Genomic DNA, 23,150 nt, shown 5'->3' with positions numbered 1-23,150 from the left:
AATGATAGAGTCCTAATAGCTACTGTATATGGATAGAATATCTTCTACATGCTAAGTGTTGCCAGGCCTCGTGTCTAATTCTCACTACAACCTGCAAAGTGGATGCTGCACGTGAGAAAATTGAGATTTAGAGGGTAGACAATTTATCTGAGGTCACACAGCTACTAAATGATATACTTGGGGGTATATTGTGCTCATGAAGTTGTTCTTTAATAATTGTTTCAAAAACAGTATCACAAAAAACCTTAATATGCTTATTTCTTTATATCAACCCTTGATCAAAACCGAGGACATAATATTGCAACAGAACTCGGCAAAGATATGCCCTTGGCACCAAAACATTAAATTTATTATAATAAAATCCTTAAAAAGGTATTTGTTTCCTATGTTGATTACTCTGCAGATAAAATTACATTTGTCATTTTATGCTTTTTTTGAAAAAAGATAATATGCTTTAAAAAAATTGAGCCAGTAAATTAATTTCGCTTTCTGCCTCTGACTCTTCCTTTCCCTCCTCCTTCTCCTTCTAATTTTTATTCCTTAAAGTCTTCATTAAATTCATACACACCTGGTTATTTGCTCTTCAAGTTCTTTATTAAAAGTTACCATTAGTCAAGATAACCTTTAGTAGGTAGGTGCTACAATTGTCAGATTTATTGTTTCTTTCTCCATTAAATTGTTAGACTCATGTGGAAGATTTTACAGATCTTCTCCCAAAGTGTTGTTAAGGTTTTGCATCTGTTTCCTTGCTTGTCTTTGGTTTGCTTTAATTAAGATTACTTTTAACACTTAGTTTATTCTAAAATATTCACTTATCTTGTTTCTTAATTTTTCTAATCTTTTTGTCTATTTATGTTGAATCCCCATGATTTCAATAATCTGCAGCTATAAGTGAACTATATCTTGTTAGGGTATATTTCTCCATAATTAGATATTTCATCATCAGTTCTATATAATTAATATAATATTATAAAAGTTCCTTGCACAGTTTTCCATTGTGCCTTTACATAATTTTGAGGAGCTTTTTTTCCCTTGATTTCCTTTCCTTCTCCTCTTCTCTACGTGCAGTGATCCTGCTGTGATGAGATGAAATTAGTGCTTGATGAGATTAGAGGTGTGTCTTTCATTTAAAATTCAGTTTGAAAATAAAGAGAGGTGTGACTGTTATTCAGCTCTTAAACTGCTCTTTTTATGTCTTCAGATGCTCTAAGACACAGGTTTTCAAAATAAAGTCTAGGAATTCCAGAAGGATCCCTGAGACCCTTTCAGAGGGTCTGTGAAGTCAAAACTATTTCATCATAATATGAAGACATTTCCCCTTACTTTTGAAAGAACAGTGGAATTTTCCAGAGGCTACATGATGTATGATTTTAAATGGACAGTGCAGAAGCAAATATGCAAATCCAGCTGTCTTCTATTACACCAGAAATTAAAGAAATCTGCACAACTTTAAAACAATAGCACGCTACTCACTAATTTTTTTTGTTTTAGAAAATATAGTTATTTTTATTAAAGAATGGTTTATGTTAACATGTCATGAGTTGTTTCATTTTTACATAAATTAAGAAGTATTTTTTTTTATTTCTCAGTTTTAAATACTAACACAGTAACTAATGTTAGATATAACTCACATAAGCAAAAGCTCTTTGGGGTTCTCAATAATGTTTTTTACTATAAAGGAGAACAAAAAGTTTGAGCACTGGCGCTCTAAAACTGTTACTGCTTCTAATGATTGTATCTCGTTTCGGGAAGACAAAAGAATCATACTCCATGTTTTCCTTCTTCCTGGCTTCGTGACTTGAGATCATGTAAAAGTAAAAAATACTAGCTATTGGTCAAAGGAAATCAATGGGTCTAAGCAAAAATAAAGTAGTGACTCCTGCCATTTTGTCAATCAAATATATTTAAATGCTTCCTCCCACATGTGTGCATGATTGTATCATGACTTTTAATAATCTTTCTATACCAAGTAATTTAAAGCAAATGATCCCTGCCTATATTTTTAAAAGTCAGGATCATGACCTTTATTTCATTGCTATATTTTGTTTTTAAATTTGTTCCTTGGTAGCACATAGCTCCTAAATCTGTTATTTTCTCTAAAACTTTTCTTCTTTTATCTGATCTAGCTCTCCTGTATGGAGTGCCAAATGGTGTTTGTTTTTTTAGTTTGGACTTAGAACACATAACCACCATTTCTGTTCAGGAAAGCCAGACAACAATTAATGAGAATCTTTATATAATTAGTACTTTGCTAAACCAACACTTGTCAGTTCATCTCATTTGTTATTGTTATTGTGTTGCTATTTTCAATGTCATTTTCTTCCCAAAGCAATGGAGCTTCTAAATTGGGTTAGATTAGGGGGGGACATCAATATTTTCTATTGATCCCAAACAATGCATTCTTAGGTATGTTCCAAAACTACTATATGAAATACTTGTATCTTTGCCTTCAAACTCAGCTTATACAAGATATAGTATCTTCCTCCTCAGGGATATAGTATGTTTTCCCTGGGATCATTCAAGGCTGAGTATGGTCCTCTATCATTCTCTCATTTCTCCTCTCACGCTCATTACCTTCCCTCTCCTTCATTATTCTCCCCTCCTCTCCTTCATTTTTATTTTCCTCTCATCCCCACCCTACACAACCAAGTAATAAGTATTTCTTGAGCATCTGTTTGGAAATCATGGAATGGGCGAGGGTATGGCTTCTACTGCCAAATGCCTGAGTCTGAATCCCAACTCCACAATGTCCAGTTGTGACACTGTACAAATATCTTAGCCTCTTTATGCCTCAGTGTTCTCATTTGCAAAACAAGTGTTATATGAGTCACCTTATGGAGCTGCTGGAAGATTAAATGAGTTAATAAGTATAAGGTGCTTTTAACAGTTCTTGGAATATAGTAAGTGCTTGGGACATATACAATATTATCTACATGTGATAATTGTCTACCGTAAGGAATGAACCAGACCTGGTAAAGCATGAGCAAAAGCAATTTGGTTTTTTTCTCACTGTTGTCCTAGCAAATCAACTCTGTGTAGCCATTCTTCTTCTCCATGAGTAAAATTTCAGGCCATTCCCATAGCTTTTCCAGTCACTCTTAGGTAAGGAAAAGACCAAAATTTTAACTCATCCAATTTTAAACTTCTTCCCTCCCCCAACTTGGACCTTAGAGATCTATAATTTATAAATAGAGGGGGTAGGGACACTTGTTAGTTTCTTCTCTTTTTCTTGTTCTTTTCCAACCAGCTAGATGCTGTCTGTGGTCCTTCTAGTGTTGAGATGTGAGGGTGATGGTGGGAAGAAAGAGAAGAGATGGAAGGTTAAGAAAGGTCTCCCCAAACTGATACAGTTGTGGTCTGGCATCCATGATCTCTGGGTGAGGCAGGTTACAAATGCCTATTGTTCTTTTCCTGTGGGACGTTGTTGATGGCTCTACGAGACCTTTCCATTGCAGGGCAGTTCTTTCCCTCCAGGTGCCCTGAGAAGTCAATGGCTCCTCAGCTGCCTGCCGTCACCTCCCTCAAGTTCTGCTCCATGTGATGCTGAGAGGGTATCACCCGGGCAGGAACACTCCTGCAAAGGGACCTCTTCAGGGAGACTCGTGTCTGGTTCCCTTCTGCACAGTCCATCTTGGGCCCCTGAGAAATGTGTGCCCTTGTCCAGCTGTTATTTGAGAGCAACTGAGGCTCTCTCTGCTCCCTCACCTGCTCCAACCATCTTTCAATTTTTCATGAGCCTTACATTAGTCTCTGTTTCCCCAAATTGCTAAGTGACACATATCGAACACTACAATTGTGACCTTGAACTATCCATCTCCTGTTACTTGGCTTGAGTAAAAATAAGAACTCCTTCCCTTCTCCAGTGAAGTAGGAAAGGAGAAAAGCTAGAGCACCCTGGCAACTTTTTGTCTTAACCTAACAGAAAAATGGGCAAAGGATATGAATGGGCTCTTCATAGAAGAGGAAAACCGACTGGCATATGAAGAGAAGCTTGACTATACCAGTGAACAGAGAAAGACAAATTAAACCAAACTTAAGATATAATCTTTACACTCCAGCTCAGTAAAAGTTAAAAATATAGATTTGGTAAAGACATTAGGAAAACATATACGCTTCCATTGTTTGTGTGAGTAAAAATTGATGGGGTCTTTGAGGAGAGTGATTTTGCAGTATATATTAAAATAAAAAATCTATGTACCTTTTGACCCCGTCAGACCTGCTTCCAAGTATCTGTCCTTGAGAAACACCAGCAAAAATACCTAAATATCCAAGTGCTAGAAGGTTAATTACTGTGTTATTTATAATTTTCAAAAACTTGAACATCCGTCAAAAAGGGAATAGCAAAATAAATTATGATACATCCAACAAAATGGATGCAAGAGTTAACTAGAATAAGCTGAAGTGATATGTGGGAAAGTTTTCAAAGACATATTGTTAAGCAAAAAAAAGCACTGTAAAAAATTTATATTAATGATACATTTATGTAAGAATGGAGAAAACCACAGATGTCTCTTTGTATAGATATATTCATGTTTGTAAATGCATAGAAAAAAAGGTCACATCATTTCAAACTGATGGATGATTATTTTTGCAAAGGGATCTGGGACTGGGGAGAGCAGGCTCAGATAGGACTTCAACATTTATAACGAAAGTATGTTACATGTGTGATTACACATAATTTATAAAATAATTTAAAATATAATAATATAAGTGGAGTTATTGGAGGTGATCTTTAGGATTCATCTCAAATATAGCCCTCTATATTTATACTGATAGTTGAATTTACTAATCCTCAGAAGAGCCTATGACAGCATTTACTACCATTAAACAATATGTATCATATTTAAGATAATTCTGTGTGATAACTGCTCACATCTAAATGTCTGTTCAAACAGTAATTATGAAGTCTTTGCTATGGTTGTGAGTTTCTAAGATGACACTTAGAATTATGCCTTTCAGATAATAAACCAGACAAATTTCAATACACAACACCTTCACTTTATTATAATAATAATTAGCCAATTCCAGCTGATATGGTAATATGTGTAAAGTGAACTGCAATTAATATTCTCTGAGGAGTAAATATTTCAGTTCTGGCAGTTGGTTCTATACAATTTAAATTGCATTTCACTTTTAGGTAACTATATATAAGCTATTCTCTACTGAAGTATAGTTTAAAACATATTTTCCTCTGTGGTGTTTATTTTTAAATCATAATTCGTATGTGTGTTGTTGAATCACATAATTTAGTAAAGATTATTATAATTCTGAAAATAGTAAATATAAATGTTGGAACTATAAACATAACTACATGAATGTTACTTCATTATTTTCCCTATTTAGTACTTACATGAAAATGGGATTGTCCATCGTGATCTCAAACCAGAGAATCTTCTCTATGCAACTCCAGCCCCAGATGCACCACTCAAAATCGGTGAGAACATTTCCTGATGTCTTAAGACCTCTTTTCTCAGAGTAGAAGAAATTTATTTCATAGAATTTTAAAATATTGCTCCATCCAGTTTTGCCTCCATTCAATTTTCTTGAATATTTGGTGTCTGTGAAGGAATAATGCATAGTTTTAGAAGTATGTGCTCTTTCCTGGAATATTAACCTGGAAATTAGCACCTAGAATGGGTGCCCCGTTGCTGGACACACAAAGGAATGACAGCTCTTAGAAATGATAGGGACTTCAGGAGGTGACCTTGTATTTTGCAGATAAGTTTATAAAGAAGAAAACCACAGATAACATTTCTTTTTTGATTATTTTTATTCCACTAGTTAGTTGGAGCTTAATTTTAGATAACCAAGAACTTTTACACAAAATGCTTAGTACATCTTAGTGACTTTAGGCTCTGAGTCACTTGTTTATATGAACAGAGATAAATTGAGATCTGTACTTCCCAAAGCACACCCCACGGAACACTCATTCCTCGGCAGAGTGAACAAAGGTGGATAACTCCCTTTGGGGGAGGTGGGAGTGGTTTTCGGAGGTGCGAAGGTTGGTCAAATAAGATAGGAAATGCCAACTTAAAGTTAAACACGATTTTATTTCTGCAAGACCTCCCAGAATTTTCAAAATGCTAATGTGTAGACTGACATCTTATATAGTGTACCGTGAGGCTTTTCCCCAAACCTTATCTGACTCTGGAAACTTCTTTTTTCCCTCAGTACATATTCTAAAGAACTACAAAGGTGAACTTTAGGAAATTCTGATCTATTCAAAGAGATATTTAAATCAGCATTTTAGAAAAAATTATATAAATGTTACTTTCCATGTCCGTTCATTTGCAAAATAAAAAAAAAATTATTTTGGATGCATTCTCCTTAGCAGAATCTGTATTAAATCCTCTGAAGGGCATCGCTCTTCTGCTGCTATCCTTTATAATGCTAATCTGATAAGTTCACTGCATTTATAAGTGTTAACACCTTTGAAAATTAAGTTATACATATCGTGGAAGAGCTCAGACAACATAATGTGCTTTATGAATGCAAGAACCCAAGGAAAAAATACTGAAGTCCTGCTGGGCCGCCAGCTTGTTCTCATAATCACTCCTGAAAGCCACTGGGCAGCAGGGAGGCTTCCGTTTCCTTTGACATCACTTTCAAAGATTTTATCCTTAAAGAAAGTTCTTTAAATGGATAGATAGATACTAATTTAGGCAAGAGAGCCTTTCTTTCTGAAGGACTTCCTGCTGCTCTCCCTGATAAGGATCAGCACCTCAGTGGAAATGTGGGTTTATCTTTGAGGTCGAAAATGGCATCAATTCTGCACCTGCCTCTCTTGAAGAATGGCCTTGAACGGTTTCCTGATGTTTTCCGAGTGTGAGAGATGTAGCCCAGCAAATAGACCATAATGGTAGCAATTTGTGATAATGTTTTATCTAGGTAATATTCTGAGGGATAAAGAAAAAGGATTTTTGCAAAAAAAAGTTTTATATTCCTTATATGAGGGTAATTCTTATCTGTCACTAGGGAATGACATTATTTATTTTGAAGCAGAATAAACCTTTTAATATTTCTTTCATTTCTTTGACATTTATGAAAGTCTAATTTTTTATTTTGATTTCTCCCAATGGATTAAAAGTTCTGAATCATATCATTAATTCTATATTGTCATTTAGAGTTACTGTTTCATAAATCTCAGAATTAATATTAAACAAAAATATTTCTATTGCAACTATTACTTCAAGAAGAAATAGCTTACTTGCTAAAAGCTGGAAATTATAGAGAAGAGCATAAAATGTATTTGGGAGTCATATTTTTCTCCAATTTAAAGCAAGACTTGAATTATTATTATTTTTTTTAGTTTCTTCTCCCAGGTGACTGGTCTCATCTACATCCACCGCATTATCAAATACAAAAAGAAACACACACATAAATAAGTGTTAGTTTTATTTTGAATTACAGAAGTATTCTGTCATCTTACAAAAGCTGAGAAAAGACTTGCTTCATTCAATTTTCTTCTTGTGTTGTTAGCTGATTTTGGACTCTCTAAAATTGTGGAACATCAAGTGCTCATGAAGACAGTATGTGGAACCCCAGGGTACTGCGGTATGCTCTTTAATACTCATATTTTACATTTACTGTCATTTGAAATCTATTTTTATTTAACGATCTGATTTTTTTAAGTCCTAATATCTCTGTTTAAAATGCTTACAATTTGATGCGAGTCTCCATGAGGAGGCATATATGAGTGATACTCAGACCACCTCTTGTTCTGCATGAGGGGTTCAGTGATGTCAGTTTTAAGGCACCCCTGTTAGAACAGCAGGAGAGAGGAGGCCTCAGGGAGGAAGGACTGGGTGCTCTGTACCTGCCTTTGGGCAGTAGCTACTCTTGGACCCACTCAGGACTAGAAAGACAGTCATCAGGGAAGAGGGCAAGGAAACGGTTTTGTTTGTGGTTGGAATTAAAGCCACGAGCGCTTTGTTACTTTCCTTGTTTGCTTTCACTTGGGAGGGTGTGTGAGCAGAGCAAGTGCCATTAATTCGGGTGGCATATAGGACAACAGTGAGAGTGGGTAGTCCCTAGTTCTCATTGATGGCACTGGCCTCACCTCACTAAGATAAGGGCTTCAGGTGGAGTTTCCCCACCAGAGTCCCCCAGTCTCTGGAGATGGACTGTGTGACAGTCCTCACATCCTCTTGCCTGGTCTCCCAGAGTGGGCTGAAGGTGCACTGTGTACGGTCCACAGTCAAGAGACAGAACAATAGCTTTTGGTCCATGCCAGCATGAAGCTCACCCTTTTTTCCTTGATGGCTGAATTAACCTGGCAACAACCTAAAAGCCAATGTAGCTTGCAAAAATTATCAAGAATTCCTAAAGTTTTTGTGACTAATGAATATGTCACAAATCAATTAAGATCCTAATCTGGATTATAAAGAAAAAAGACCAGATTTCAAGTCATCAGTCAAAGATTAGCCATCATTTTCTCTTAGGATCATCATCTTTTTATGAAAATTTTTCCTCACTCACTCGTCTTTTCAGCAAAATCTTCTACTTTATATGCAAGCCAGCACTTGGCACCAGAGAGATGCATTTCCTGCCCCTTCCCCAACCTCAGGGGCTCACAATCTATGGGGGAACAGACATGTAAATCAAAAAAGTATAGCACCTTAAGAAATGCCATGTTATATGTATGGAAAAGCCATTATGGAAACATAGGAGAAGGGTGGGATTTGGAGTTACCTGTCTTATTCTTCTATGGCATTTATATTTGTTAGTCACCCCTGTTTCAGAAATAGACACATAAGAACTACATAACTAACTCATTTTAGCAACTCTTCAATTCATAGAAATCAGACTGGAGAATTGCAGTAAGATATCCACTGAAGCAATTGTATGATTAAATTCACAGAATGTTAGTGCTGGAAGAAACTGTAAAGTTCATTTACCAGCATTCTCATTCACTAAAGTCCAAACACTATGACATCCCCAAGATTCCACATCTAGTTGTTAGTGGATCAGGGATGAGAATCTGGGTTTCCAACGGCCTAAAAACAATTATAGAATTTCCTCTTTAAAAAAGCAATGTAGGGGCCAGTCCGGTGGCACAGTGGTTAAGTGCGCGCTCTTTGCTGCAGCGGCCTGGGGTTCTCAGGTTCAGATCCTCGGTGCACACTGATGCATCTCTTGTCAAGCCATGCTGTGGCGGCGTCCCATATAAAGTAGAGGAAGATGGGCGTGGATGTTAGCCCAGGGCCAATCTTCCTCAGCAAAAAGAGGAGGATTGGCATTGGATGTTAGCTCAGGGCTAGTCTTCCTCACCAAAAAAAAAAAGCAATATAGGTAATCATATAGTTGTCCTTCATAGAATATTTATGTAATTGCTTTTGGATTAAAATATTTTCTGTTTTAATTTTTTAAACCTCAAAAGTATTACTTGGTCACTGTAAACAGTAAAAATCCAAATATGTGCAATCAATATTAATGGCCCCATGCATTCCTCCAATGCCTTTCTCCATGTTTCTATGTTCACATAAACATTTTATAATTTTGCTTTTCACTTGTTAGTTTCCATGGTGAATCTAAAATATTATTTCTATGCAGCTCAATTGTTCATAAATCCAATAATTACACAGAATTAAGTGTACCTATCTTTCTACTATTCTTTAGATTGTGCCAAATATTCTTGTTCTTCATCTTTAGCTCCTTAAGGACAAGAGTAGTTTATCATTTAGGAGTAAATTCAGAACACTCAAAATACGGCTTAAACAAGATAGAAGTTGATTTCTCTCATGTTAGAAGTCTACCATGAAGGCTAGAAGTCTGGATAGGCAGTCTTGGTGGGTCCACAGCTATGGCTCTGCTCTGCAGGTGTGGTGGATCTCAGGGCCAGGGATCCGGGTTTGTTTGGGGTTTTTTTTCGGTCTTACTCTGCTATTCCTTAGCATGCTTCCTCGTAGTCTAAAAGCAGTCATTACATCTGCATTCTACACAGTAGGAAGGAAAAAAGACTGAAATAGAGTGTAGCTTTTCACCGTTAAATAGACTACTCTGCTGAAGCCCCACATGTCACTTCCACTTATATCTTATTGACCAGTACTTAATCACAGCCTCCACATTGCCAGGAAAGCTGGCAATGTGTCCTTTGGCTAGACATGTTGCTGCCTCAGATGAATTGTGTTACTAAGCATGAGTATTGCATTAGACAACCCACTCTCTCTACCACAGACTTATGAGTAAGATTCCCATTCCTAGCAAAACATGTGAAAACCATTGCACTACACTATGTTCCCTATAGGCAGGCACTTGTTTTGTTTTGCTTTGTTTTTATATATTTTATTTTCCTTAGAACTGTTAGCTGGCAGCCTCTCCATGACCCTTCCCTTCCAATGGTGCCATATGCACTTTCCCTTTCTCTAATTCATATGTCCTTATTTGTCCTCCTCTTGGATTTCTTTCATGCCTCCAGATCTCCAAGACTATGGGGGAAAAAATAACCCTTAATTTAGTACCATGTGCCAAAGGTGTTGCCCATTTGGATCACTAATTGCTGACCAATTGATAGGAGCATTGAAAGATAATTGAGAAAAGAATGATAAAACAAATTAAGGATTTCTCACAAGAAGAAAGCTAATGGGCAATTTAGTAATCATTATCCAATACCAAATACTAAGTATGCCAAGGAGGTCAGTAGGTTGGAGCAATTCTCCGAGAACTGAGCAGCCCTGAAGTGGGAAGACTAGGAAGAGATTACACTAGTGATCTCCCAGAGTCCCTTCTGTGACTAAGAGACAGCAGCTTCCTGTCAAGGCATTAATAATAGTGATAAGAGCAGTTTTTTCTTACAGCATTACAGAATGGTCATTCTATGAATGAATGATTCATTCATTGATGAAATGAACGTTGAATGTCTAATAGACTCCATGTTAGGCACTGAGATTACAAGAGCGAACACAGTATGGTCTTAACCTTCAAGCATTTCATGGGCTATAAAAGAAGAAAGACCTGTAGGCTATAAATCAAAGTTTGTTGTGATAAGTTCTGTATGTATCTGAGCCAAAGGCTCAAGGATATGCAGGGGAGGGAGCAATCAATCCCGCCTAGAGAGGTCTTCGCAGAGGAGCGGCGTTTGAGCTGGACACTGAAGGATGAGTAGGAGTTCACCAAGTGGAGAGGTGGCTGCAAGGTATTCTTTGTCAGCAGGCACAGGCAGATAAATGTCACAGAGGAGTAGTAGCATCTGACAAGTTCAGGGACTGTTTGTTACTTTGTCACTTTGCATGACTGGAACATAGAGTTCTTGGTACAGAGGATACAAGTGGACTTGGAAAAGCTGGACGGACCGTATTTTAAAAGAATCTGTACATCAGGCTAAGAATTCAGACTTGCTTTGGTAGATAGTAGTGATCCAGCAAAGGTTCTTGATCAATTATATTTTTAAATCAAATCTGTATTTTATAAATATATTGATAATGACATTATGACAGATAGATTTGAAGGAGAAAAGAGACCAAAAGAAGACAAATTAGAAAGCCATTATAAATGTTCTTTCCTGTCCTTCTGACGTCAGAAATCTACACCCAGGTTGCTGTCACTCCATAAACAGCTTCTCAGCGGATAACGTATTTGATCTACTCCTAAATCCAATCTTTTTTTAAATATAAAAATTTATATTTTCCGTTTACTTTTTTTTTCCCTGCAGATATCCATATCACCCTCAAGGCTATGTAATAGGGAAGGAGGGAATTGAGTGGTTGAACATGATCAAGATAATTCTTCCACGCTGGTGTGGGTGGAGGCTCACTTGGAAGGAGTAATTTGCTATATTATAAGGAAAGGAGGACAAAGCAGCAAGGAAGGCGGGGAGTGTGGGGGGTGGAGGGAAGAGGCAGGGATTGAGAGGAAAAATAAAAGTGCTTTGTGGGACTCTGAAGCACTAAACATATGTATGGAATTAACATTATATAGGCTGAGGCAGGCTTGGAAGTCAAAAACAGGTGGATTCAATGTATTTAATTACAAGAGCAAGGTCCAAATTATACATAAATAAACATATATTTATTCATACCTACTCTTGACCTAAAGGAAATACACTAAAATATTACCTGAAAGTGGAAGTAGAGGAAGGGGCGGGATTTTAAGGATACACTTGTGTATAGTAATGCAGAAAACACTGGAAAAGCTGAGTTAGGGAAAAATGGAAGTCATAGTAACGCCAAGGCACAGGAAGTGAATGACCTAGAGTAGAGGAAAGATGCAAGGTTTTGAATTTTTTAAAAATTAATATAATAATGAATATTTTTATTCATCTGTCTTATAAACAATTACCATTTATAGGCAAGGCTAAAGCCCCCTTTAAGGATCACCCTCAGTTCTAGCCCTCTTTCCCCTCACCACGTATAACTACTGTCATCAGTTGGGTGTGTGTCCTTCTGAGGGTACTTAGGGGAGGAGGAACCTGTCCATTTGTAGAATGAGTTGGAAATGAGAACCAAGCAAGAAAGGTGGGGGGAGTCACTGTCATGATACAGAAAGCATGACTTTACACAGAGACTTGACATTTAACTTGAAAAAGCGTCTGAGGCCCATGTGATCGACGGAGAGGGGAGGCGTGAGCTTGTTTCCTTCCTTGTTGTAAGGGGACTACATCCTACCTCGATTATCCTTATGCACACTGGGTCTAGTTTCTACCTTCAATGGAAGGATTTTTCAATTAAATCTTTTGAGGGAGTGGGTGTTTGTGTTATACCATCTGTCATTTGTCATGAAGTTTAAAAAAGGAAAAGCCACTCATTTGGTCTCATAGAACCTTTGCCCCCAGCTATTAATAACAGAGGGTTCTCCTATACAAGTGAATCGCAAAAGAAAAATCACAGATGCTGCATGTTTAAGCCAATACTCATTGTTTCCTGGGAAATGTGCCCAGTTGAAACTAAACTGCAGGCCAGAAAATTGAAATTTGTGATCCAGTTAAGTGAAATAAGTGACTATTGCTCTGAAATAGTCTAAGAAGGGTTCAACATTGAAGAGATTTTCAACATCTTGTTGGGAAAAGAAATAGGTCTCAAAAAACAAAAAAAAATCCATTGGGCCATGGCTCCTGATAAATGTGCTACAAGGTAACTGTGCAATATTACTACCAAAATGTCTTAATTGGCCTAGATATTTAAGGCTTGAAGTCCGTGGGTATTCAAACCTACCCATGCCAATCACAGAAAAGAAGTACAAGCTGTTTGAGGAGAAAAGAAACCAATATGGTTATGAGTCAAGTAAAAGAATGTTTCTAACACCAATTATCTAATTTATTCATAAGCTTAGTTAATTAAACTATGTATGTCCATATTTCATATTTACATTTATATGTTTATTTAAATTCTGGTTTCAGGGTCCAGAAGCTGTTAAGAATTTTTTTTCTCTTGGCATTTACCAGGGTCTCAATATTATGGTGATAATCCTACGTTGTTGTCACATTGCTGTGTTTTAAAGAAATAACCTATTACGTTCACTATGCCAAAATTAAAGACAACATTTCAACAGCCTGCAGTTGGACAGAAGAGATTTCTGTCCACATGAACACTTACTAACACGAAAAATGTAGGAAGATTTAAATGAAATAAGTCAATCTAATAATCTAAAATCCAAGCTTTCAGAATAGTTTCAAAAGATGATATTTTTGTTCATTTCTGGAGGACTAAATAACTAAGGTGAAATAAGAAGAGTATCACATTACACAGGTAATCTAACCAAGTAAGGGATGATCTCATTTAAATACCCACAATGATGACGTTCTTTTTACAATGAACTTTTAAAAAACTGGAAGAATGAAATCCATAGTAAAATGCTATCTGCACTGCCCATAACTAACTCTCTGTTCGTCGGGCTGATGTGTGCCCGAGGGTCCCTTTGGGGCTTGTGTCCAACAGGAAGGGAGCAGGGAAGGTGAGAGAAAGAAGGCAGAGGATGCTAAGCAGGTGGGAAAGGGTGCCCCGAAGCATCTCCCCTTCCTGACCACAGCCCTGCTCCTCCCTGAGACAGGCTGTGTCTCCGAGCCATCCTGTGACTGTCCCAGGCCTGCTTCCAGTGCCTGATCCAAGTGAACATATGCAGGTAAAGGAAAAAGTGGGGCTGGGGACAAATACCGGCATGGTGGGAAAGGTCATAGCTCATCTTGTTCTTGACCTTACAGAGAACAGGCTTATTTCAAGCTGTCTTAGAAGTTTTAAATCTAGAGGAAAATGAGTCTCTTGAGGTTTCGTATGGATCTGGTACTGACCTAAACAAAGTGGATTCTGTATAACTTTAGTTGTGTAGATATTCAGTCCTTTTTTGTTTAATAAATATGTGTTGAGTTCCTACTATGCACCAGGCACTGTTCTAGATGCTAGAGATAGCAGTGGAAAAAAAAAAAAATTTAAGGATGGTACATTTTAGTGGGAGAAGACAAATAATAAACAAAATAAATGTGTCAAAAAGAGGTGATAATTATATAAAATTATATAAAAAGAGGTGATAATTTCTATGGGAGAATGTAGAGTTAGGAAAGAGGATAGGAGTGCTAGGAGCCTGGCTTGCAATTTAAACAGGGTGATCAGAGAAGGCTTCATGCGAGAAGGGGACAGAAGAGCAAAGATTTGAAAGAGGTGAGGGAGAGAGCAAGCCATGTGGATGTCTAGAGAAAGAACATTCTAGGTAAAGGGGACAGAGCACACCACCCCTGAGGCAGGAACATGCCTGGGTGTCTCTAAGGTCCAGCAAGGAGGCTGGTTGATCGGAATGCAGTGACGGGGAAAGTAGTAGGTAGGAGATGGGAGTGGAGAGCTCCTACTGGAGGGACAGAGTTCACATTTACTGAGATGGGGAAGACTTTTGGAGTAACAGGTTTGGGGCCTGTTGAGTTTGAGATGCCTGTTAGACATTTAAGTGAAGGTGACATGTGGGCAGAAGGGTGTATATGTCTGAATTTCAGGAGCAAGGACATGGCTGTTGAGATAAATGTGAGCATTATCAGCATATAGATGCTATTTAAAGTCATGAGGCTATCCAGCATCACCAAGGCAGAAAAGGAAACCCAAACTGATCCCTGGGCAACATCACCATTGAGAAGCCAGAAAGAAGAGAAGGAACCACATTTATCATTCCTAGAACATCAAGTCATAGAGGAAGCTCCACAGGACAGAATTATGAATTATGAATGGATGCTGTAAGGCACAGATTTGGGATTCAGTATACAAAACAATATTCTAACATCTAAAGCTGTCAGCAACAGAAGGGGCTGCCTCCCTGGCTTGGGAAATGGTCACAAAAGCTGGCTGACTCATCTCTAGGATTCAGGCCTATCAACAAGGGGAGGGGAGGAAGAGTCCTGCTAAGTTTTATATCACCCAGCAGATACACGGTTTATGGTATTAAATAATATTACCACAAAAGCTATCTGTATATTCTATATATGTAAACTAAGTTGAGAATTCTGGCAACCAGTTAGTGAAATCAAAGTTAGCCAAACATATTTTAGCCTGACTGATAAAATTGAGTCTGAAGAGATTTTATCATTCCCTCACTTCTCATGTTCTCTTTGGTTTAGAGGCAGTCTTTTAATGTGCTGGTAATCCTTAACTTCTAGGTCTCCATACTGTAAATTATCTTCTGTGCCCACTGCTTTTTAACTGTAAGAGACTACTTCAAGAACAGAACCAACTGTGCCAGAGAATTCACAGTGCAGTGAGGATTCAGCTCTATTATTACAGATGTGAGGGTGGAATGATGGGAGAAGGGAGGTCGAGAGGAAGAGGTGATTGATGGCAAGTGGGTAGAAGACTTGCTTAAAATGTATTATTTGGTCCCTGAACACCCACAAAATGTTCCATTTTAGCACGTTGTTACAGAAAGGATATGCAAAAAAATAAAAATAAGAAGTTTCAAAAGAATTATTATTGATAATTATCAGTAAGGTTTATAGCTCCCTTAAAGAAAAACACAATGTTTGCCATACTTAACACATGAGACAGAGTTTGAATTCTAAGTCCATGACTTTATATTGGCATCTCCATATACAAAAGAGATTCTTATATAATGTTAATAATAGGATGAGTTGGGTTTATTTATTTATACTCCACCTCATCCCACAAAAATGGGAAGGCAGCTTTTCAACAAACTCCTTTGCTGTTCCTGGGCAACTTTAAAATGACCAGGAGACTCAGTCTGATTAAGATTTGGAACAAACAGTAATTACTCCAAGATGTGAGGGCTCAGTGGAATCATAGAAAAGTGAATTGCATAGAAATGAAAATTTCACAGGATAATAGAAATAAGTTGTGTTTATTTTGTCCTCTTCTGAAAGCACTAAGTGTTCTCAAATATTTGATTTTCTCTTTAGAGTATTATTAAAAAAATGAAAAGTAAGGTGAGGAAAATAAACAGGCTATCTTTCTTCACCCATTTATAAGATTTATACAAAAAGAAATATCATACAATTCATGTGACAAGGAAGACTTGTTTAACAGCTTAAATGAAAAATATTAGGTGTGTTGGATTGATTGATATTTGTAGAGAATAGATGAAGAAAAAGATGAAAAGCCCAGGAAGATGGAAAGCAGGAGGTAGAACATAAAGTGTATCACTTGTGTTTCAAAACATCCTTCAAACTTTTTCTTGCTCCAAACTAACAGTCATAGATAACCAGAGTGACAGAGGCCTCAAATGCTGCTCAGTCCTCCTTGACCTTTCACAGCACAGCACGCATAGGATTGATGGTATTCTGAGATTCATCGCAATAAACTGACAAGGCTGCTCCTAGCCAGAGGCAACCCACTCTGGAAGCATCTCTACTGTATCCCAGTCTGATCCATACCTTTGTTATAACACTTAGCATACTGCACTGGGACATTGCCTGTCTTCTCTGTTGTCAAAGCAAAAATTGCACTTGACAAAGTTAAAAAGGTTGTGCCTGGTTCTTGCCAAATGTATGTGACACAGTAACAAAGGACCACACTTGGTACAGATGCTAAGAAAAGCACCAGCTTGGAGTGTGCCCAGCTGTGGGCACTGCTGCCGCCTATAGGAGGCTGCCCTCAGTGCATTCTTCTCCTGGGGTTCCTAGGCCAAGTTAGGAACAGGGAAGGGGCAGAGAATTTCCCAACACTGCTCTTCTGCTTCTAGCAAATAAGTCCATCTCCCTCCTCCTTCCACGCTGCTCACTCTCCAGAGGCAAAGTTTAGAGAAACTTCTAGATGCTGTGGATTTTTGTGGCCCCAAGAAAACTGAATTCAAGACAAGCTTCTATAGTGAAAAAGCTGTCAGGGGGGAGTAGTTCTATAAAGTCAGATTCAAGCTGTAAGATGAAAATAGATATTTTTCTCATATGTTTTGAATTGCTAAAATGAAAGCATAGGAGAGAATTTAAAACAAACAAACAAAAACCCTGACCTGCTGGAATCTGTAGTCTGGCCTTGACCTGCCTCCCACGTGCCCATCACTCCTGGGCCTTGCTGCACACCAGGCTGTGCTCCAGAAACCATGACTTCTCCCGTTCCCTGAGTGCCCCTTGCTCCTTCCTGCCACAGGTCTCTTCATATGTGCTTTCTCCACCCGGAACCCTCTTCTCTCTCTTTCCTCAACCACCACCCTCTCCCCCTTTGCCCAGCTAACTTCTCTAGATCCTTCACATCTCAGTTTAAACTTTGCTTTCTCTAGTCACCTTCCCTGATCTTTCTGACCAGCTCAACACTCTATTAGAGATACTCTCCCTCCACACACTTCCAGTTACCACTTTGCATTTCTTCATGTGTTTTCATGATCAACACTCTCCTCCCCTACCAAACTGGAAGCTCTGTGATGGCAGAGACCTGTTCTCTTTAACTCCCCATTATTCCCCCAGCCCCACCCTACATGGTGCCTGTCATATGGCAGGTGCTTGATAAATAGTTCATGATTTATTTAATGAGGGAATGAATGAACCTGTTGATTTCATTCACCTTAGTCTCCCTTGGATTGCCTTTCTCAAAACAGTTAACAGTAGTTTGAAAAAGTCTTCTGATAAAGAATGCCACTCTGTATTTTTAACTGAATAGGTAGGAAGAGATCATAAAGCTCATCTAGGGCATTGACAAAATGAAGGTACAATCAATGACCAAAATCATCCCTCTGCTTTTCCTCCTAGGGCTTTAGGAAAAGAAGAAAACCTAGCACCAAGGGTCTCTATCAGTGTGTCAGAGGCCACACCTGATGCTTTTTATTTTAGGGCCATTTCCAGAGCTGGTTATGAATGATTTTATTTGATAAAACAGAATTCATCCAATCTCTAGATGGACCCTCAATCTCTAGATGTTTTAATGGTACCATGATCTTACCCAAAAGTCGTCACTCTGAGGTCTTAGTGGTATGTTGGTGAAAAAATATCATAATTAAATTGGAATGTTTTATATAATTTTTATATACAGTTAAAATTGCCTTTAAAAAAGGTAAGTCTGGTATTGTGGTCATTCTAAGACCATTTACCAAAATTATCCCGTACTGGAGACTGGAGTATGAGGTGTCCTGGGCACTCTGTAGCATTTAGTGTTTGATGAGCAACAATATGAATGATAAGGTAATTTTAGGAAGTGGCAGAAAACTTGGATCCACTTGGAAGAGAGCCAGGAAACTCAATAAATGATTATTGACTATTTCAGAAAAGATAGTTCTAAATTATTTTAAATACATTTTTAAAAAACTGTATTACACCTTAAAATAATCCACCCCCCCATTTTGTTTGTTTCTTTGTTTGTTTTGGCAATGAAGTGAGAAAAGATGCGAAGGACAGCCCGAAGTGCTTATAGCGGTAAAAAGTGGACTAGCTGATGTCTTTTCTTGAACTAAATTGGAAGTAGTCAACCATTTCTCACTCTAAGAAAATCACAGATTTTTAGAATCACCTGTAAGGACATTGGATACCTAGGAGACTTGAGGCGCTGTCGTGCCAGAGCCTGAAATTTATTCTTGAAAAGCTTTTGGCTCTTGGAAAGGGTTCAGATAGATTACAAGAGTATCTTCTGCTGGTTCTAAAGTCAAGGTCATATTAACAAGTAATTGGAAATATTTGAAGGTTACTGTGAATGGTATCTAATTGTGTCTAGGTGTTTAGAGTTTGTTTCACCCCAATTTTTTATTATGATTAGTAAATATAAACTCTTTTTAAAAAGTTCTTTTTAAGAGAAATTCATTATGGAGGGCAAAAACATCCTATGTTCCTTTTGTCTCAGTTAACCTCACTGTGGAAGTTTAGCTTTTCACACCACAAGTTTACTCACATTGCAGCATAATGCCTCACAAGGAAATAAATTGCCTCTGGAGAGTAAGGTTGCACAGGGTGCTGCGAAGGGGGATCAGATATTGCCAAGTCAGGTAAGAAACACAGAGGCCCTAGAAAGTAGATTCGAAAGGAATTTTGTTCCATGGTATTCATTTCATTTGGGGCCCTTGGCCTGGGGGCTATGAAGAATGGCCAGAAAAAACACCTGATCTTTGTGACAGTGTGCTGACCTCTGGATGGGAAGGTTGATTTCACTGGAGCCAACAAGATAGGTGCCCACAGGGCAGCGTACACAGTAGGCCCTCTAGCAAGAGGAATGGGAATACAACAGCTAGGTCCCTCCTAGCTCCTGTTCCAACCTCCCAGCACTAGAGACTTCCCAATCCTTGCCACCCTTTGCCCTGGCCCCTGCCCTGCACACTGTCAAACAGACACACTCATGGGCGTCCCTGGCTCCAAGCAGATCTAGATCTCAAGGTAGAGTGCTTGTTCACTCTTCTTGCTTGACCTATCAGTAACTAGCCCTTTACCCACGTCACCATGGCTAGCAGCTTAAAACTCAAAGTAAACTTGGAAATTAGCTTTTAGAGGTAAAAACCAAGACCCAGAAAATGTAAGACTCTCCCCAACATATTTCTGTATTTATGTTCAAATGTCACTGTGGGACTTGATAGCACTTCACTGATGTGAAGACCTGAGTGAAGGGCTAATGGTACTAAATATGTGTGCTAACTGTGCGTCCATTCAGCTCTCTGACTGGAACAGCTCTCGGAGACAAAGACAGACAGTAGCAGCCCTCCTGAAAGTGGCAGCCTAACCTGAGTTTCCGTTGCACTATCAGGAGCAAAGCATTTGCAAGTGGGAATTCAGTGTTGGGGCTGTTGGGACTCAAAGGAACCATCTGTGGGGTGCAGATTGCCCTGGGAAATGGAAGCTAATCTGACAGAGTGAATGGTGTTGACATTGAGCATGCTTCTTTTTTTTTTTTTTACTTATGTTAATTAAATCTTAAAAGAAAAATTTTCCAGGAATAGTTCACCTATAGATGACAAAAAGTTCTTGGCTCCAGATACAGCTCCTTAAAGGGTGCATCTTGCTGAATTGCTGCCTAGAGTGCTATAATGTACACTCTCATTTCAGTGTACTGCCTCTTCATCTCCTATATTTTATGTAACACAACTCCTACAGAGAAGAGAATATCCTGATTGGAAAAGGATGGGGAGAGGGGGACAGTATGGGAAGACGTCAGTGGAAAATCCACTGTGTTCCTTCCTGTAAATTAATCCAGAGTCCCACGGGGACAGCTCCCTTCCAGAGCTCACCCAGATGATCTACACTGAATATGACATTTCCAGCCTCCATGGACAGGAGATCCAGTTCACTTGTTCTCTTGCCCTCAGCCAGAAGGAGGAGTGTGGTGCCCGCATCCTTAAGGCCTCCCTCAGGGAGCCCTCAGCATCATCAATCAGCTTCTTCCGTGGGGACCCTATTGACACCTACAGCACTTCTGTTTAAAATAGAAAAAGGCCACTCTGGGCTACAGGCCTGAGCCCTATTTCTGCATAAAGGGAAGAGCTCTCAATTTTTCTTTTCTACTTTTGTTAGTTAGGCAAACAAACAACACTTCCAAGCCTCGGTGCAAACTACTGGACCCATTTTCACAGCTGTGAGGTAATAAAAACACGAAGCTCTCACTATTCTATACCATAGCGCTGTTTCGTGGCTGAGAATACCTTCTGTTTTCACAGTGGAGGGAAGAGCTACTATGAGCAGCCTCATTGTACACAGAGAAGTCCCCTTTCTTAGTGCATAATCCCATACTGAGGGGAGACAGCTAGCTGCTCTCTGGGGACCTACATGTAGTTCTCAATACTGGGACATGTGCCTGGGTCCCTCCTAGCTCCTGTTCCAACCTCCCAGCACTAGAGACTTCCCAATCCTTGCCACCCTTTGCCCTGGCCCCTGCCCTGCACACTGTCAAACAGACACACTCATGGGCGTCCCTGGCTCCAAGCAGATCTAGATCTCAAGGTAGCATAATTATGCCTTTTTTTCCCTTACTATACTAAACTTTCATTTCTTTCTTTTCTATGTGCGGAGCTCCCTTTGAAGTAAGAGATCTTTTGTAGCAGAGATATAGCTTGATCTCTCTGATTTGAGCAGTATCGTGACGTTCCAATGTAGAATATTAAAGTTAATAGCTTTATTTTTAAGCTCCCTACTTGCAAGGGACTAAAATCGCTTGCATTAAAATAGACGTAAGAATTTGTAGCCTCATACTTTGGTTTGGGGGAAGAAGATTGGTTATAAAACCGTTCTGAAGTTTCTGTTGATGAATTCATTTCTTTCCCATTATTAAAATGTGAATGTTGAATTTAAACTCCAATTTAACACAATTTTCACTCTTTCTGCAGCTCCTGAAATTCTTCGAGGCTGCGCCTATGGACCTGAGGTGGACATGTGGTCTGTAGGGATAATCACCTACATCCTGTAAGTGAGGAGAAGCAATCTGGATGCAGACTGTTGCCTCTGCTGTAATATTTTGTAGGCACTCATAGTCCTCATATAAAGCAAGATTACTTTTTGATTTTTGTGATTTTCTATGACATACTAAATGTAGTTAGTGATAGAATTTTCTGAAAATGAGCACTGCATTTTATTTCGTAATTTTCTTGGGCCAGAACTTCTGTCCAGGGCTTTTCTGTGTCTCATTCTGCTCTGCAGTATATAGCAGATTGGGGGAACAATTCATTATTTGATGATAGTGATGAATGTAAAACTCAATCTACCTATTAAACTTGCTCTTATTTTATTTATTTGCATCTCATCAAAATAATTAAAGTATTAGATCTTTTTAAAGGGCAAATGGCTATTTAGTCTCTTACACAATCCCAAACTGGTACATTCCTTAACAGGAATGTTTGAAATGCATTTTGGTTATCAATTTTCTTTCCCATCTCTGTTAGGTTCTCAAAAACCTTGAATTTAACATCCTAAACTCAGAGAAAGCTTTTCTCTGGTAGGAAAAAAAAATGGGCTAAATCTCTTACTCTCTGGTATTCCCAACCCCATTCCTGAGCTCCTGTACTACTAATAAACAAGGAGTTTCAGGAAATTTGCCAAAGAGATGATGGAATTGCAGACGAATACGAGGGAAATCGGCAAGAACGATGCAAGAGTGTCGAGGGAGGAAGAATGCTGTAGAACAGCTACGAAAGCAAGATATCAATGAGTTCCAGATTTTAATTCAAAACAAGTAGATTTGGTTGCCATTTGGAGGATACTGCAGAGTTAATTGTTGGAACCTGTAATATTCAAATCTGTAAAAAGATTTTGGAGGGTGTGAAAGATAAACACACACATGGATAAAGAGAACAGATTAGTGGTTACCAGAGGGGAAGGCGTTGGAAGGTGGGCGAAAGTGGTAAAGAGGCACATATATATGGTGACGGATAAAAATTAGACTAGTGGTGGTGAGCATGATGCAATCTATACAGAAGCTGATAAATAATAATGTACACCTGAAATTACACAATGCTATAAACCATTATGACCCCAATAAAATAGTTGGAAAAAAAAAAAAGTGTATTAGTCTGCTTGGGCTACCATAACAAAACAACACAGACTGAGTGGCTGAAACAACAGAAAGTTATTTCTCACAGTTCTGGAGGCTGGAAGTCCAAGATCAAGTGCTAGTAGGTCCGGTTCTGGTGAGAGCTTGCTTCCTGGCTTGCAGACAGCTGCCTTCGCAGTGTGTCCTCACATGGCAGAGAGAAGAAGCAAGCTCTTTGGGGTCTCTTCTTATAAGGGCACTAATCTCATCATGAGGTCCCACCCTCATGACCTCATCTAACCCTAATTACTTCCCAAAGGCCCCATGTCCAAATGCCATCACATTGGAAGGGTTAAGGCTTCA

General features: G+C 38.6%; 1 protein-coding gene across 1 annotated transcript in view; it reads left to right on the top strand.

Annotated features, from left to right (window-relative positions):
* Positions 1-23,150, top strand: part of CAMK4 (calcium/calmodulin dependent protein kinase IV) — a 224,858-nt gene that overhangs the window by 189,976 nt on the left and 11,732 nt on the right. Inside the window, exons 6-8 of the mRNA XM_004420320.3 lie at positions 5,344-5,434; positions 7,480-7,554; positions 21,649-21,724. Coding sequence (XP_004420377.2) covers positions 5,344-5,434; positions 7,480-7,554; positions 21,649-21,724 — 242 coding nt within the window. The remainder of the gene's footprint in view (positions 1-5,343; positions 5,435-7,479; positions 7,555-21,648; positions 21,725-23,150) is intronic.

This window comes from Ceratotherium simum, chromosome 4 (assembly GCF_057802395.1).
Source record: "Ceratotherium simum simum isolate JZ-2026a chromosome 4, ASM5780239v1, whole genome shotgun sequence".
Lineage (NCBI taxonomy): Eukaryota > Metazoa > Chordata > Mammalia > Perissodactyla > Rhinocerotidae > Ceratotherium > Ceratotherium simum.
Note: the sequence above shows the minus strand (reverse complement) of the source record. Positions and strands in the feature narration are given on the sequence as shown.